This window comes from Nannospalax galili, unplaced genomic scaffold (genome assembly GCF_000622305.1).
Source record: "Nannospalax galili isolate Female #2095 unplaced genomic scaffold, S.galili_v1.0 scaffold323, whole genome shotgun sequence".
NCBI classification, from domain to species: Eukaryota; Metazoa; Chordata; class Mammalia; order Rodentia; family Spalacidae; genus Nannospalax; species Nannospalax galili.
Window position 1 is genome coordinate 2,195,441 of NW_008350329.1, and position 17,838 is coordinate 2,213,278.

Below are 17,838 nucleotides of genomic sequence, written 5' to 3' on the forward strand. Positions count from 1 at the left end.
TTTTGTCTCAGAATTTTGATCTTAAAATTTAGTAATCTTCATATTATAACCAACTTAATTATAATTCTACTTGCTTTAAGTTCAATTTTCTTATTTTTTTACAATATATTAATTAATTGTTTTAACATTATAACCTTTTGATCTCTATTTTCTTTACCTTGATTATAAAACATTTAAATAAGATAATTTTAGATGAAAATCCAGGAGGCTATATCCAAAACCTAGAAAACACACACACACATGCACACGCACACGCAGGCACAGTTCACACCATATTTTCCCTCTCAAGACACCACTTTGAATCATTTGCCCATCCCCACATCTAACAGTAATAAAGACAGGTAAAAATATTAAAAGTTTTATACTTTTTTTCATCAATTTAATTATTTGTTAAAGAGAAGTTATGGTAACAAGCACTTTGGAATTATTTTTGTTAAATAAAAAATTCACTTTTCATTAGAGTTTGAGGCATCCAGATGATAAAATTTTGGCCTTTGACTTTGCTTATTTATTTATTGCCATCTGTTTACAATTATAGTAATTATATTAATCATTTAACAAGTATTCAACTACACTATAGTTTTAAATTTAAAGCAGAGATGAACAATTATCTCAAATACATTATTATAATGTAACACATTAAGATTAGTTATAAACTTTAAGAAGTCTTAAACTTTAAGATGTGAACCTTGATGCAGGTATTTTTAAATGACCAACTTTCTTTTTAAATGTTTAGAACTTGGCAAAGATATGTACCTTGTCAACCTTGTTGGTTGACTTTACAGAGGCAATAGTTATCCAAAAGTCCTAAAATGCTTATACTCATAAATATATAGCATACATACAAAATACATCTAAAGCAGAGATAAGTGATCTTTCATAATCCTTGGAATAAAAGTTTAACATATAAGGAGAGCGTGCTTTAGAACCAGAATTGAGACAAGGATAAAGGAGGTAACATCTTGATCAGACTTTAGTATAGCTTGTCTTAAACATTTAAACTTAAAAACTCATATTAAAATCTAGATTTAAGTTTTCTAGGACTATTAATCACTTCTACTTGCTTTGCCAAAGTGGTCACATTGAGTTAATACCTTCAATTGGCATGCTGGACGTGTGGCCATGTTAACTTAAGTCTCTTGGATTTTGAACTTGTTCCCTTAAATTTTTAGTTTTATTGTGAGACAAAAGAAGTAGGGCTAATTTAATAGCATCAGTTTACATGAGTGCTTATTTATAAGCCAATTTGATACCAAGGAAAATATATATATTTAAACATAAGCTCATATATACAGTATATTCACATGCAGTCATATAAAAAAGATTTTTAGCTACTAAGATCTTGTAATTAATTTTTGTTGAGAATGTATCTCCTGTAATTTTTATTATTAGTCAGGGTTCTCTAAGAAACAGAACTGGTAGAATGAATATATATGTATAGATATTTATCAGCTTAGCTCACAGGATAGAGTCCGAGTAGTTCAACAATGGCTGTACCACACTGGAGAGGCTGAGAATCTGTAGTCGCTCAGTCCACAAGTCTGGATCCCTCAGTAGGCATTTAAAGATTTTGTGGAACATTTAATAGACCCAAAGATATTAATAGGTTTTTTTCTTTTTAGTAGCTGTTTAGAGTACTCAAGTTTATAATGTAGTATGTATTTAGCAGGCCTTTTAATACAGTCACAAAATACATTTATAAATCTGCACGTGTGCATTTTAATCTTACATGTCAAAAAATAATAATTCTTGTGCACAATAAAAATAAAGAGTAAGAAACAAACAAACAAACAAATAAACCCAAAGTGGCCACAGTTTAAAAAAAATTGACACAAACAACACAGGAATACAATTATCATACACATTACACAGTTTTGTGAAACCTTGGTGCACCAATGAGTGAGAGAAGGTAGAAAGCTTATTTCTCTAGTTTTTAATATGTAAAAAGTGACTTAGTGGCCTAAAAGAAAGGGTGAAGTTTGCAATGTAGACTTGACGTAATATTTCTTTCTCTTTTTAAGAGCTAAATAACTGAAGGGTGTTATAAATAAAACTCATTATCTAAGAACTCTATCAATACCTCACAAAGAACACGTGGAGAAAGCTATAGTAACTTAGCAAAGCAGATTTCACTTTTGCAAAAGGGTGCATTGCATAGTCAATCAGATCCAGTTTAAAAGACTCTGCCCAAAGAGAGGAAATCTAAAGAACTCAGCTGCCCCAAGCCATCAGGTTCAGGAATGCTTCAGGTGTGGTGCAAAGTGTGGTGGGATTAAAAGATCAGAATATCTTGTCATTAAACCCAAGTTCTAAGTTTTGCAGGGTTTGAAGGAGAAGACTAATATTTAATGTCTCTTACAGGAGGGATGCCGTTACATGTGAAACTAGTAGAGTTTCCTTGTAGAAGCTATTAGTATAATATAAATTAGAGGCTATAGTACTGACAGTAAAGGAAACATTAAGACTTTAGGTTAAGAATAACAGGATGTAGTTATCTCAGGAAGTTCTCTTACAGGCAAGAGACAGGCTTAGGCCTTGTTGGGAGTCAGCTCTGATCATGTTCCCCAGAAAGAGCTACATGCTGTCATATCTCACTCAGGTAGCAGACTACGAATGACTCTACGAGATTTTTAAATGTTTTTTTTTTGTTTTTGTTTTTGTTTTTGTTTTTTTGACCAGAGAAATAGAAGCAAAGGAACTCAAAGTGCTTAACAGGGTAGATTATACATGTGACAGATGAGAAACTCACCAATAATGTTTCAAGATGGATCTCACCATGAGCACCAGAGACTTCAGGACTGACTGAGACATAGCTATCACTGGTCATCATTAGGAGCCTAAGGAGTTCTAAGCCATAGAGAACTCTACTTAAGCCAAACCAGCATTCCTGGCTTTAATTGCTGAAGGGAAATTTTAACAGCTAGTACAACAAAGACAATTTTAATGTAGACTTAGACAGGAGAGTTAAGGACAAACAAGTAGCTCAAAGGAAGAGAAAATGAAATATATCCAACCTTCCTGGAAGAAAAGTAGTCTTTCTTAAAGCAGGCCATAATCTACTTGTATATAGAGCTTTGTGCCAGGAGATAAAGAACAGCAGGTATGGTCAGAGAAAGATAAGACAAGACTAGTCTTAGAAATTACCTATAGATCTGATTCAATCTCTAAAAATTTTAAATTAATTTTAATTTTAACATTTTCCTTTATTCATATGTTGTTTTTATCTCAGAGTTCTTATTTTTGTAAATTGTCAGTTTTATAATTTTATCATCTTACTTTTTAATTAAAACAGACTGCCCATGTGATGGTTTCAAATATTATTGCCTTAGAACTTTTAGTTGTGTGCAAAAAAAAAAAATCCCAATTTTAGAGCATTACATAGTCCCCACTGAAGGGCCAAGTTATCATTGGTTAGATCTCCCCACTTTTCCAAATACATGCAAGTTGAAAGCTCATAATTATCATACATAAAGCCAGCTATAGTGTCAGGTGGCAGTTTATCTTCAAATACTTGCTCCTTTTTGGAAAATTTATTTTCCATTTTATTAACTAATTTATTTCTTTTCTCCTGAAAAATTGCAGCTTTTCTATGCTAGCTGTGAGTTTGTGTTTTGGATGTTGTTTATGTGCTGATTTTTGGGATGGACTTTCTCTGCTTTCGCACTGAGACCATCTTCTCTCACTGGGTCTCAGGGTTTCCTGGGGTTTCCTGCACGCTGTCGGGACTGTGAGGGTCCTCAAGACACTGGGTGATCAACCCTTATGTGTGTCTTCCCGGGAGAGCTAATGAAGTTCCTTCTGACCCAGGAACGGGGTATGTTTATGGGTTCCTTTATGAGGCCATTACTCATCCTGGGTAGTTCGCCCTGACACCTCCACTCTGTGGGTGTGGAAGCAACAGTGCCTCTTGTCTTCGGTGCCATTATGATCAGGCACTCATAATACCTAAGCTAAAGGTGTCAAGGTTACAAAAAGCCAGGAGAAATCACAGGAAAAAAAAATGCAAATTCAGTTATTGGAGGTGTGTCTGGAGACAAAGGCCAACTAAGCCAAAACATCAAAAACAAACAGAACCACCATAGACAACAAACAAAAAACAAAATGCCTTCAAAGTTCTAGAAGCCACCAATATTAAAACAAGCCAAGCAATCAGAAACAAATTGCTTCTGAAGCAAGCAAAAATGGATACTCTAAAGCAAGCACTTTAAAAAGCACACAAGCAAACAAATATCTAAACAAATAGGTACCTTAAAATTGGCAGACTACCTTAAGCTGGATTTTTACATTTTCCTACATTTGTAAGTTAAAGGAACACACTAATGATCCCTAAAATCAGATTAATACAAATATCTGTTTTTCTCAAAACACTTCTCTATTTCTTAGATTAGATATGGGAGGAGTGTTCAGAGAGAAAGAAAAAAAATGCAGCTAGCAAATTTTAACAAATGGTCAGAATTAAATATGCTTTAAGAAGTTTGTCTAAAAGTAACAAAAAACCAAACCGAATGTTGAAACTGAAATTCTTTCAAAGCAAACAAACAAAATAGATACCTAAAACAAACACTTTGAAAGCAAACCAAAGAACAATAAAGGTATCTAATTAATAGGATCCTTAAACAACCAGCTCAGAATAAACAAATGGGCCATCAACCAAATCAAGGGAGGTCCAAGAGCCCCAGAAAGAACTCACCATGATCCATCCTAGGAGACCCCATCAGATGGCTAGACTCAATGGTTCCATGCCACTACCTGCTCCATCCAGGTGACTCCTCTGATGAAAAGCAGATAATTCTTGGGGCCCCACATTGTTGGGTGACATAAACTGTTGACGCAAAAGTATAACTCTCACCTCAAAGGGGTAAGAGATAGTTTATTCTGGAGCCAAATATGAGTGACCATGGCCCAGGAACACAAATTCAGGTTACCCCAAATTCCATGTTCCAGCATGGTAACAGTTGCCTTACATTTTTATAGTAACAGAAAAAAGAAAAGTCATAAATCAAGACACTTTTCAAATACACTGGTGCATACATTCAGTAGGCAGGTCATAGCAAAGCAGGAGGGTTCTTACTATAGGTCTTAGATGTTATCTGATGACATTCTTAGCTTTTGGATTGGTGAGACCTGGTGGTCTGCTAAGTTAATACGTTCTAAAAGGGTTTTATCTGTTAGTCACAGAATGTTAGATCAGAAAGAGAGGTGGGTAAGGAGTGGCTGTTTAGGGGGCTAAAGACCACCTGATAAATGGTAATTAGACACTGGGCCTGCAACATTCCAAACTCCTCAGTCTCTGGAGTGATAATCCGTTGGTCAGCCTTGCAGGAAGTTCAGTACAAGGTGCAGGAGTTCCTTTTAGGAACTTTTCTTTCACACTATGGTTGAATATAGTCTTTCCAATTTTTACTGATTTAGTCTTTTCTGGACCAGAATTTGTTCCCCATACTAACGTATTTTGTGTCAAATCATGAAGGAGAACACAAATTCCTTTAGACTACATATTTTTGAAGAATTAATATTTTCATCCTCTATTTCTTATGAGGTTCATATAAGCACATGAATTTGGCAAGGCCTAAATTATATGATTCAGATTTTAAATGAGTCATATTGACCCAGGTTCTTATGAGTTTTGGGAGAGAAAAAAAATTATTAACAAGTTAGCTAGACTATGATGACGTCAACTTTATAGGAAACAGTGTCACTATGATGACACTTTATAGGAAACTACCATTTGACTTTTCTGTATACTTTTAATAGTGTATCACATTTTAAAAATCACTGTACATAGAGATGGAATGAATCCTGAAACATTTTATGACCACACTGAAAAGACTGTAAGTTAAAAGAATATTATAATAATTGGCAATGAATAAAATGCTTTGATATTCAGCAACTAATTTATTTTTATAGTTTTTGTACACTAAGCATTTTTATAAAGAAGCACTATATACCAGTGCACACAGTATAGCATGGAGGGGCCTGGAGTATAGTTGTCAGAAGACCTGGCTTTGGTCTATGTCAACCTTGCAGCCCTGGGGACTCCCTTAACTCTATAGTCCTTTCACAGTGCTATTGTAAAGAGCATATGACTCCATCTACAGTTGGCAGAGCTAAACACAATGTGAATGAATGCCTGAAAGGTAGAATTTTATGGTCCACACAGAATACTGTAGATTTCAGATGGCAGACATTAGGTACCTATTAACACATGCGGGTGAATTGTCTTTAAATAGCACTTTTGAACTGAAATGGAGCATCATTTGGATATGACTGCTAATAGCATATTTTCCAAGGAGCCTTCAAGAGTTCTTGTTAGCATAGATTATGTCACTAACATTAAATGCTTAAGACTAGGTTGCAATGTGTTGTTAGTATCACTGGCTACATACAAGATAGCATTTTAAGTTGTTTGCACAATTATTTTCAGTAACCAAGACAAATGCAAAAAAGAACAAAATCACCCTGAGATCAAAGGAAGACAGAGCAAGGGTCCCTCCTAAAACAAAGAAGATCTGAACGGGAGAGAACTGCAAATAGATGGTGGCCAGAGATTACCGTGAGGACACACCCTAGCTTCCTTTTTTATACCAAGGTTCCTGGAAATCTTAGTTTTAGTGTTGTAGGTTGCTTCCTGCAAGGAAAATAGTTGTTAAATGAAAAGGTTCTAAGAGGCATAATTAGTTTTGAATTGTATTAGCTCCAACTTGATTTATTCCGGCTAAAAATCACAACTAGTTAGTATTCATTTGTCACTGAAGAGAACTCAGTCACAACTTCATGCAAGTGCTAAAGGATGGGTTGAGTCACCATCACACTGACGAACAGAGCCACAGTTTCAAAGACTAGGACTCTTTGCACTCCTCCACCTCTTTGTTCTCACTGTCTCCACCCATCAACCAGTCCAGGAGCCTGTACTTACTTCACTAATATTTGGTCCATTTATTTATTATAAAATCATTCTGGTGAAGTTCTTAGATTAAACCACTTTGTTTTAAATTGAATCTGAAATTACTGTAAAATATATAACTAGTAGACTTAAAGAATCCCCAGAGGACAAAGAACAGTGTTTTTTTTTTGTCACTCAAACACAAGCCAGGGTGAGAAGGGAGCATGGCAACTTACCTGTCATGGTGAATCCACCAACCAGCAAACCAATGTCCCGGCCCCCAACTATAATGGCTTCACTGCGCTCTTCCGAGCTGCCACTGTTTTTGGTTTTCCAAGCAGCCCATATTCCAACCAGAAATATAAGGAGGTAGAACAAGATGATGGCTACCAGTCCTTCCACATGGAAAGCCATTTTTATTTAAGGTAAGGTGCAGCTCCTTCCGCAGCTGGCTACTTCATTAAGCCTTCTGGAGAAAACACAGGAATGCATTATAACGCAGCCAAGCACTATGCCTGCGCAGCCGGGAATAAGCAGCTGGGTCCAGAGATTCCCGTGCCACTTATTCAAAGCTTGAGTTGAAATCCTGGTGAACCTGGTGAGGACCAACAAGTGTCTACTACACTGTCCTACCTCACAGGTTATTGCTTTGAGGTTTGAAGAAACAGGAAAAAAAAGTGAACATAGTTTAATACATAAAATCATAGTCATTTTTATATTTAATAAATTCTTTCAACTTAAAGTTACCTCTGTTGTGTATTTTAACTCAGTACTTCTGTCAAGAGATCATTTGCAAATTATGGCAGCATTTGCCTTTTGAAACTAAGTCAATATTTTAGGATTGTTCATTAATGTAAGTGTATCATACGCCAACACTCCAAATCTAAAAGCATTTGTTCATTCTTTCACTGTCCACTCATCCTTTCAAATGACTGCAGAGAATAGTTCCAAAAGCACCTAATACAAAAACATCTAGAAAAAAAATTCAGGAAAATCAGTTTAAAAACGCATCAACTCCTCATTTACAAGTCCCCCTGGCTTAAGTTACTGTGACAACAAAATATGTTTTAGTTGTTTAAAGGAATTACCCTCATGATCTTCCTCTGTCCCTGGTTCATACCACCCTCCTCCCCCCATGGCGTCTATGAGAAAATGATGTTTAAAGATTTATTGCACAAAACCACAACGGAGTCAAGGATACGAACAGCAAGACTCTAAGAAGACAGACGTCGAGTTCTAAAATCAAGCTCCATCTTCCAGACTTATTCTCTTATTTCTCTCAGAACTAAAGCTATTTAACACACCCCAGTCCACACGCATAAGTTTCTGGGAGAAGTCAGGTATTTGTCACCCTGCGGCAGGTGGGCGGTGAGACCGAATGAAGGCACTCACCTCCCGGGATAGGATGCCCGGGAAGCGCCTAGCAGCTCCGACTGGGTGGGCTCCGCCTTTGTGAGCTGCGGAGCCGCCAAGTTCTTCCTTTAACCCGAGCTCCGCTGGGCTTCTAAGCCCCGGTCTCGCCCGGCCCCTCCGCCCAGGTCTCCTGAACCCAGACTTCGCAGCCGCTCGCACCCGGAGAGCCACAAGTGCTTTCGGCGGACTCGAGCTTATCCCACCCCGGGCAGAGCCTTCCTCTGCTCCAGGACCGTGCGCTGCAGCCAGGCGTCCCCGAGGGCAAGTCCCCGGCGCCGGTTCTGCCGCGCTCCTACCTGGGCGTCGCCGCAGGGCAGCGCAGGGCTGGTCCGCAGGTCGGGTCAGCGCCCTGAGCACAGCGGGGGCAGAGAGGGAGGGAGACGCCCGGGAGCCAGGAGGTGATGGGTGGGGCGCCTGCCGTGGGCTGCGCTGGGCGAGGTGTTGATCGATCCGGGTATTGGGAAAAGTCTCTTTATAAGGGCGGCGGGCGGGGGCGATCGTCAGAGCTCAGGGGACGGACGTCAGAGGAAAGTGATCTGAGCATAAACTGTGCCCTCGCAAGCTAGTGGAGCATGCGGGGTGCGAGGGAGCCCAGCACAGCAGCGACCGGGCTAGCCTGGGCTTAGGGCCAGCAGTGCTCAGGTCTGTATCCCCACCGCAAGGCAAGTCAGGCTGCTTCCCCAGAAAGGAGGGGGCCAGTCCCTCTGGACCTTCACAAGTTTAACTGTCTTCTCTCCCCTACCCTCCCGGGAAACAAAGGACAGAGTGAGCTAGGGTCTTGGACTACTTTACCTCCAGATGGGGAAGTGGTGTGGAGGCTTCCCAGACCTGCCAGTCAGACATTGCCTTGAGGTGTCTGTGAAAGCTATGTTGGGGGGCTTGCCCCCTGTCTCCTGCTGGGCACGGTGGAAGCTGATTCCAGAGCCTCTGATAATGGGCTTCCGGCAGACTTGTTAGGAAGGCTAAGACTGATAGTCCTTTTAATTATATATAGTTACATTCGTACTTCCTTCACGTAAAAGCAGGGTGGAAGACTTTAGTCGTCCCAAAGGTTAGTACTTAAGTCGTAGGAAACAGCTAGCAGAACGAAGGTGGTTGTTAGCTTCTTTAAATATTCATTTCTGACTTTACAAATCAGTCACCATTTCACTTAAAACATATCTACGTCTCTATTACACACCTAAGTATCTATGTATTTCATGACTTGAGGTCTTTATCTTTTAATAGCTTATACAGATGGTAGATAAAGATACCCCTGTGTCTGTGTATGTGTGCATGTTTGTAAGGAGAGGGTGTGAGAAAAAAAAAAAAGCCACAAAATCTCAAGTCCTGGGGCCCCTTTCTCTTTTTTCCATATGCCACCACACCAGTCTGTTCAGCGGCAGAGCAGTCCATCTGAAAACTGAAGGGGTGAGCTGAACACTTCTTAGCTGCTGTCTACTCTGGGTCAAGCCACAGACCAACTCCCCTTTCCACACTGGATTTAGAGAAGGTCTTTCAAGTTTAGTACTCCCTCATTCATGTCTTTGTTCTCTGTAAACAACTGCACATAGATGTTTTGTAAGAAGCTCAAAGGACTTCAAACAGAAACAGAGGTAGGGCAGAGGCCTGTGTGAACACTTACCCTCACAACTAAGGTTCATGACTAGCTAATTGCTTTTCTGGATCAGAACGAATTTGAGCCCAGAAGGGGCATGAATGTAAGCAATTAAACACAACTGACAGAAGACACGTACACATAATCACTCAAGTGTTTTCATGTGAGAGTCATTCATTCATTTCTTGTTTTATTTTTTACAATTATTAATCAATTTATCATTCTGGACTTAAGCTGCAAGTTAATCCACATTTTTCCTTCCAGAATGTACTTAAAGGTGACGACACAGAGTTCAGTTGCAACAGGGCAGGTCTGAGCAGTACAGTATCTGAAAGAGTGGGCCACTGAGGTCAGGGAGAGTGACTCAGGCCCAGAAGAGCAGGAGAGGAGCCTATCCTCAGAGAATGTCACCTGGGCTTGGGGATGAGAATCCAGACTGTGGCCAGGGCCCAAGCTCTGGGAGAGGTGGGGGTAAGGGACTAATTCACTTTGAGAAGCCTGGCAAACGAGGCTCTAGACTCAGTGCCAGATCCCTGTAGGGACAGTGACCTTGAAAGTGGTCAAAAAAATTTCTGGCCTGGCAGAGAAGCTGTCCTTCATGATGAAGAGCACTGTTGAAATGATTTCTACTGATATATTACGTCTGGCTCTGAGAAGACATGTCCTCATCTGCTGTCCTGTGAGCGCCGTTGTCTGATCAGAGGATGACGCTGCGCATGCGTTTTGTATTTTTGTTCCAGTGTGGTCTCCCTGACACCCGTTTTTCCTTTGTCTTCACTGTGCACCCCTTCTCTACTGTCCTAAGGATCTGTGATCGTGCTTGATCAGAGAACTGCGTGGGAGTGGGGAATCAATTCCAACTTCAGGAAATAAAAGGTCGTTTTGCATTTACAAATCATTTATTTAAAGTGCAATTTCCTAAGTACCTTTTATGTTCCAAACACTGTCCTATGTACTGAGAATATATGCAGAAAATGATATATAGCCCCAGCCCTCAACAACTCAGTGAAGAGGTTAGGAGCCTCCTTTCCATGTGAACCTTTTCTAGTGTTCCTGAGGATCAGCTGGTTTTAGGGGCTCCTCTTTCAGAGTAGAAAGTTTTGAAACCAAAGCAGACATGAGCTCATATTGACTAGCTATAATATATCCACAAATTGCTGTTTTGTTTGAGCTTGTTCTTTTCTTAAATAATTTTTATTGTTTGAAAGTTTTATGCAGTTACACAATATATGTTAATCATATCCATCCAGCACTACCTCCTTCCAAAGGTCCTTTGATGCCCCCAACCCACTTCCCTCCCAACTTTATGTCCTCCTTATTATTGTTATTAATAACCCTTTGAATCCATTTAGTCATCTCCATATGTGTGGAAGAGGAGCAGAAATGATGTAAGAGCCTGCAGATAGGGAGGGGAGCTATGAAATGCAAACTTCCAGACATAACATGGCTGTTGTATACATCAGTTCAATAGCTGGAGTTACATGCACAAGACCTGTACAGGATTAAGCCTATCAAAATTCTAGCATGGATGGGAACAAGGTCCCCTCCCCAAAGACACCTCTGTGGGAGGAGCTACTGGTGGTTAATGGCAGCAGAGGAAGGGTGAGTCATTCTCCTTCTGGAACCTGGCTCCTTGTAGGAAACCAGGATGCCAGTCCCTAGGGTGAGATGAGCCTAAAACTTTTAAGTCCAGGCTTCATTCTCTGCTAAAGGGAGGGGCACTGAAAACAGTGGCTCTGATAATCCCTGTCTTACAGAACACTGTGAGACTGGCAGGAGAAAGTGACCTGGTCATAAGCGCAGGCTCCCTGCTCTGTGGGAAAATGTCTTGATCAACAACACTTAGCTCATCTCCACGTCTTGAACAAATAACTCAGCTATCCTTAGCTAAGAGATTAGGCCAGGTTAAAGGTTTACTCCTGAGCTAAAAGCTAAAAGTTTACCATGCTTTTAGCTCTAAGAAAGAAAACATTATGGCCAATAAATTACCAGATGGGCATTGATAACCTTGAGTAAAAGCTTAAGAATCCTTCTGGTTCCAACTAGCAGACTAAATGTCCTGTTTCTTTGTACCCTAAATCTCTGTATGTGACCGCCATATCCCACATGTCTGCCTGTTCCTTGTGATGTATAAAAACCATCTGAATTTTAAAATAAATGGCTGTTGAAAAGAAACAGGTCCCAGGGTCCAAGACTCTGTTGCCGATCAAGTCTCTCTGCCCCGAAGCCAATAGGTCCCCCACTGAACAAAGCAAACCCAAGTCCCAACACCTCCTGGTAAGAGTTTTTCTTTTTTTCTTTTTGAGACAGGATCTCTCTGTAGCCCTAGCTGGCCTGGAACTCACTATGTAGACCAGGCTGGCCTTGAACTCACAGAGATCCACCTGCCTCTGCCTCTCAAGTGCTGGGATTAAAGGCATGCACTACCATGCCTGGCAAGTTTTGATTTTTCTTATCTGTAAAGCTGCAATAAAAATATGTAAGGTTAGTGCCAAATTCACAGGAGGTTGAGGATTAATTACAATTAAATACAAATGGTCTCCAACTTACACTGGTTCAACTTAGGACTTCTAAGCTTTACAATGACATGCAAGTAGTGCACTTAGAGCAGAACTCTGAATTTTCAATCTGGACGTTTCTTTGGGCTACTGACTGCAGTGGGACACTTTTTCCTGATGGTGGGGAGCAGCAGAACACCACAGCTCTCATCATCACAAGGGCAAATAATTATTACTCTATAGCTCACAGTATTCAGTAGACTGCCTGGGGGTATTCAACCCCTAATAATAAAATGGGCTCTCTGTAAAATAACCTTGCCCAGCTGTAGGTGTCTGTTAGCATTCTGAGCATGTTTAAGGTTAATTAAGCTAAGCAATGATGTGCAGTGGGTTAGGTGTATGACATTTTTGACATTTTAAATTTATGATATTTTCAACATTCAGCGGGTTTATTGGAATGGAACCCCAAGGCAAGTCATGGGCTATCTGCCCTGTATTTTAAATATTTTCCTTATTATTTTTTTTTATTTTATGTGTAGGAGTGTATTGTTTGCATGAACGTAAGTGCACTTATGTGGTATAATGCTCACGTAAATCAGAAGAGGGCATTCCAGGAACTGGAGTTTCAGATGATTTTTAGCTGCCATGTGGGTGCTGGGACTCAAACCTGGGTTCTCTGCAAGAGCAGCCAGTGCTCCTAACCTCTGAGTCATCTCTCCAGCCCGTACTCTGTATTTTAAAGTATTTGGTACAATACGTGTTTTCTCATCTGTGCTCAATAATGTGATGAGCAGATAACACTGTGGCAGCCTGTTATTGTTCTTGGATTTGTTATGGAAAGTACTAATACTCCAGACTTGGGTGATAGCTTGTTACATTGTAGGTATCGTAGACAAATGCCCTTGCCTCCATAAACAGTAAAGAAATATTTTAATAATAACCTCAAGGTGTTTCAAGGGTTCTCTTGACCAATTGTGTTTTGGTAGGTCCGGCTGGGAGGAATAACATTAATGCACTTGGAAGAGACATGTGTGCAAGGGAAGAGTTCTTTCTGTTCCAGCCTCTTCTCCCCCTCTGCCTGACATGCAGTCCTTGCCAACAGTTCCAGCTCTGTGTTTGTGTGCTAGCTCCTGTGAAGCTCAGCCTCCTTACTGCATCAGAATCATCACAGATATGGCTGAGAACCTTCCATGATCTCTGTCAGTGCCGGGCTGGGTTATGTGTTACTGTTGATAGTGCACCTGTGATGTATCAAATTTTATAGATAATGTGTCTGCTTCTCTATTACTCTGTGAACTTGAAGTATATTAGACTCTTATAGCACTGTGACTGAAATAAAATAGTCAAAACTTAGTAGAACTGAATTACTTTATTTTCATAGAAACAACAAATTGAAACTTAAAGTGATGGAAGACCTGGGATATCATTTAATTGGAAGCTGAGAAAACTGATGTTGGGAAGAGGCAGAAGTGTCCATTATAGCAGCATGTCCGCATGCACCGTTGTGGATATCATTATGCACTTACTTTGCACTAATGACATAATGTCCTTTACCCACTCTTGTGGAGGCTGGAACTCTGTTCTTCCTGATAGCTAATGTTTGTTTGTGTGTGTATGTGTGTGTGTGCACATGTATTTGTGTGTACACCTGTGTTTGTGTGGAGGCCAGAGGTCAATGTGACATCCTCAGTTGCTTTCTATCTTATGTTTTGAGACAGCATCTCTCACTGACTGAACCCGGAGCTCATGGTTCTGAGTCTAGCTGAAGAGCAAGCCAGAATCTTCCTGTCTCTGCTTCCCCAGTGCTGAGATTACAGGTGCACACTGCTGTGCCTAGCTTTATACATGGGTGCTGGGGATCCAAACTCAGCTCCTCAGGCTTATGCAGCAGTCATCTTACTAAATGAGCTGTCTCTCCAGCACTGATAGCTAATGCTTGACAGAAGGCTTCTTGGATGCCACAAAGCTAAAACATAAAAAAGAAATAGGAAATGTTATGTGACAGATTTTTCCTGGGGAAGCAGAACACACATGTCTACTCACCACAGAAAGTACCATCTAGAATATATTAGTAAGACAGAAGTCAATAGAAAACTAGAAATAATCTGATTAGAAAGTGTGCAGAAATCAGGAAGAGGCATCTCATCGACATGGCAATAAGCATGTTAAAAGATGCCCGACATACCACCAGTAACACTCACAGTAAGTCACCCCTCCATTGATGTCTAAAGACACTGTCCAGCAGCAAACACAACAAGGTGGTGGAGGATATATGCTGTGAAGTTGCAGGATGCAAACTCTCCATGCTAGCTGAAAAATGTCAATGTTAGGCTAGAAAATTGCTTGGCAATTAAAAAAATAAAGTTGATATATAATCACCAAAAAGCCCAATATGTGCACTCTTAGGCCTTTAATCCAGAGAAAACTGTTTCTGTAAAGCCTGTATATAATGTGAGATGGGAGTTTGATCAAAATACACTGTCCCATAGACAAATGCTACTGTCAGCCTAAATCAGAGAAGCCTCTCTTTTCAGTACATGGAGATGAATAGAAATTCATACCTAATCCAAGTTCTCAGCCCCGAATAAGACATTTCTACCAACCCCTCTAAGGCTCAGGGAACTCTGGTAGACAGGGAGAAGGGCAGCAAAATGTCATCTTCTGGGTAAAACACAGGTATATCAATCACAAACTCCCAGCAACTTCATTCAGATGCCTGCAGCGGGTGTGCACAAGAATGAGCTCATCAGTAGTCAGGAGTGGGTGGAGGAGGCAGGCTTCCAGGGGCTTTACTCCTCATTGATGAGCTATTTGCTACTGATAGAGTCAAGAAGATAGATTGCCTTCAGCTGTGTATCTACCTATGCCCCCACCACATTCCAATGCATAGCTCCAATTCATCTGGTCACATGCATAGTCATGGTTAAACTAAATGATTCACACACACAGAAGTCATGTATCTGGGAAAGGGATAGATAGGGAGGAGGGGAGGCTGATAGGGATGGAAGGGAGAAAGAAGAGAGTATGGGGACAGAGAAACCAGAATGCATTATATACATGTATGAAATTGTTAAAGAACTAACTAAATTAATAATAAAAGTAAAAATGCATTGTATACATGTATTAAATTGTCATAATGAAACCCATTATTATGCATAATTGATACATGCAAACACAAACTTAAACTATGCAAGATTTTTCATAATAACTTTATAGTAACCATGAACTAGAAATAGTCCAGAGTTCGCAAAACAGGCAAATGTACAAATAAAATGTAACACACCAATTCCATAATAACGTGGTAGTCAATAATAAAAAAAGATCATGGATGAGAATGTAGAGTACTTGTCAACATGCATGAAGGCCTGGGTTCAATCCCCATCACCATAAAAAGAAAACGTAATAAAAGAAAATAATAATAAATTCACAAAATTGGATGCATTTTCAAGGATATTTTTATTTTTTAATTATTTATTTAATAACAACATATTTGGAAGAAGCATTTCATTACATAAAAAAAGATCATGGATGAGAATGTAGAGTACTTGTCAACATGCATGAAGGCCTGGGTTCAATCCCCATCACCATAAAAAGAAAACGTAATAAAAGAAAATAATAATAAATTCACAAAATTGGATGCATTTTCAAGGATATTTTTATTTTTTAATTATTTATTTAATAACAACATATTTGGAAGAAGCATTTCATTACATCAGCATTGACTTAGTCAATAACAATTTTCTGAGCTAGGATGCATCTCTTACAAAATTGGCAGTATATTTTTACGTTTATAGTTGAATTATTACAGTTATACAATATTGTATTCAGTATAAACCCTATAAGACATAAAATTAAATAAGGTTTGAACCTTTAAAAGAGATCCCCATTTCATTATTAAAATACAGAGTTTCATACAGAAAACTTCATTTTTAATGCAATTGTCATTAAGATGTTTGCACATGCGTTTCTAATCTATATCAGATTATTACTAGTCACAGTCAGTTACTTTCTGAGCTCCTTGGCATCTGAGCATGAATATAAAGTCATCAGGTAAATTTCAATGATAATGTTTTTCATATCTACTAATCATTAAGTAGCAAATTTTGATGCTTTGAAGAATTATTTTTTTAATCATTATATTTTAAATTTTTTTAATAACTACATGATTAGAAGCTTTTCACTACAGCTTTAACATATTCAGTAATACACTCCAGAGCAAGAGTACATCTCTTTCACAAGTGGGTGCAAGTTTCTAGGTTCACAGTTGAATTAATATAGTTATATGTTATTGAACTCAGTATAAGCCCTGTAAGACATAAAATTGGATGAGTTTTTAACCTTTAAAAAAGATCTCCATTTCATTTTAGAATATATTGTTCTTTGCAGAAAGATCAATTGTTTTTGCCACTAACACTGAGATGTTGGCGCTTGACTCTCTAATCTGTATGTATCTGATTATTACTGTTCATAATCGGTTGCACTTGGATCCTTGGCACCTGTGTATGTCTATAATGTTATTGGGCCTTTTTGGGACAGGGTCTCCCTGCAGCCCCAGCTATCCGGGAACTCACTATGTAGACCAGGTTGGCCTTGAAATCACAGAGATCTGCCTGCCTCTGCCTCCAGAGTGCTAGGATTAAAGGTGTGTGCCACCATGCCCTTCTCAATATAAGACATCTTTTAAAAATTTGTTGATTTTTTTTTTGTGTGTGTATATCACACAGAACATCCCAAACCATCTCATTCGACTATACACCCAATTCCCAGATAGCACCATCCCATAACCTCCCTTCCCCCACTAGAGCCCTTATACCCTGATATCCCTGCTACTGTCTGCTGTGTTGTTGGCACCCCCAGCCATTCCCCGCTACTTGCCCTTCTGGTGAATCTAGTAAGCCTATCTAGAGGTCTTTGTTTTAGCAGGGTCAGCTGTTCCTCATCTAGAAGTGATCAGTTGTCAATATTCCTTTAGATAAGATTGGGGTCAGCTGTTCATTTTCCCAGTTCTATGCTGGGTTACTATCTGGGAATCCCTTGGCCAACAATTCAAAAGAAGGTATCACCTGTCTGGCATTGCTGTTTATTATATAACCTTTAGCTATGCATATGGACTCTTAAGAAATTATATTGGCCCCTTTAATCTTTCGTTATACTTCCTTTTGGGTGTTTAAAGCCATACAGCTCGTCAAGATAAACCAATTTATTTTTACTCTTAAGGTCGTTTGAGTATCTGTTCCTCAGGGTTCACAGGGGTTTTGGATGAGCCCCTGCCTCCTTTCTTTTCCCAGTTCTTCCTGTGTGAAGATAAGTCAAAGGTCCTGCTCAACCATGGTTGGCTTCACTTGGAAGCATGGAGAAAATCATTCCTCTGTGTTGACCCTCCTCTTTATGGACTAGACACTGGTTCAAATCCATCTGGTGGGGTCTCCTCAGCCTCCTTGATCAAG

General features: G+C 39.5%; 1 protein-coding gene across 3 annotated transcripts in view; it reads right to left on the reverse strand.

Moving 5' to 3' along the window:
- Positions 1-8,682, reverse strand: part of Slc5a7 (solute carrier family 5 member 7) — a 36,026-nt gene extending 27,344 nt beyond the window's left edge. The window contains exons 1-2 of one of the 3 annotated variants that reach the window (XM_008847577.3): positions 8,593-8,682; positions 7,120-7,352 (exon numbers count right to left, since the gene is read on the reverse strand). In XM_008847577.3, the coding sequence (XP_008845799.1) occupies positions 7,120-7,297 (178 nt within the window). In that variant the 5' untranslated portion in view covers positions 7,298-7,352; positions 8,593-8,682. Of the gene's footprint in view, positions 1-7,119; positions 7,353-7,630; positions 7,746-8,275; positions 8,295-8,592 lie in introns of those variants that run through there. The other 2 variants (XM_017801789.2, XM_017801790.2) reach the window with 2 other exon arrangements.
- Positions 8,683-17,838: the final 9,156 nt, after the last annotated feature.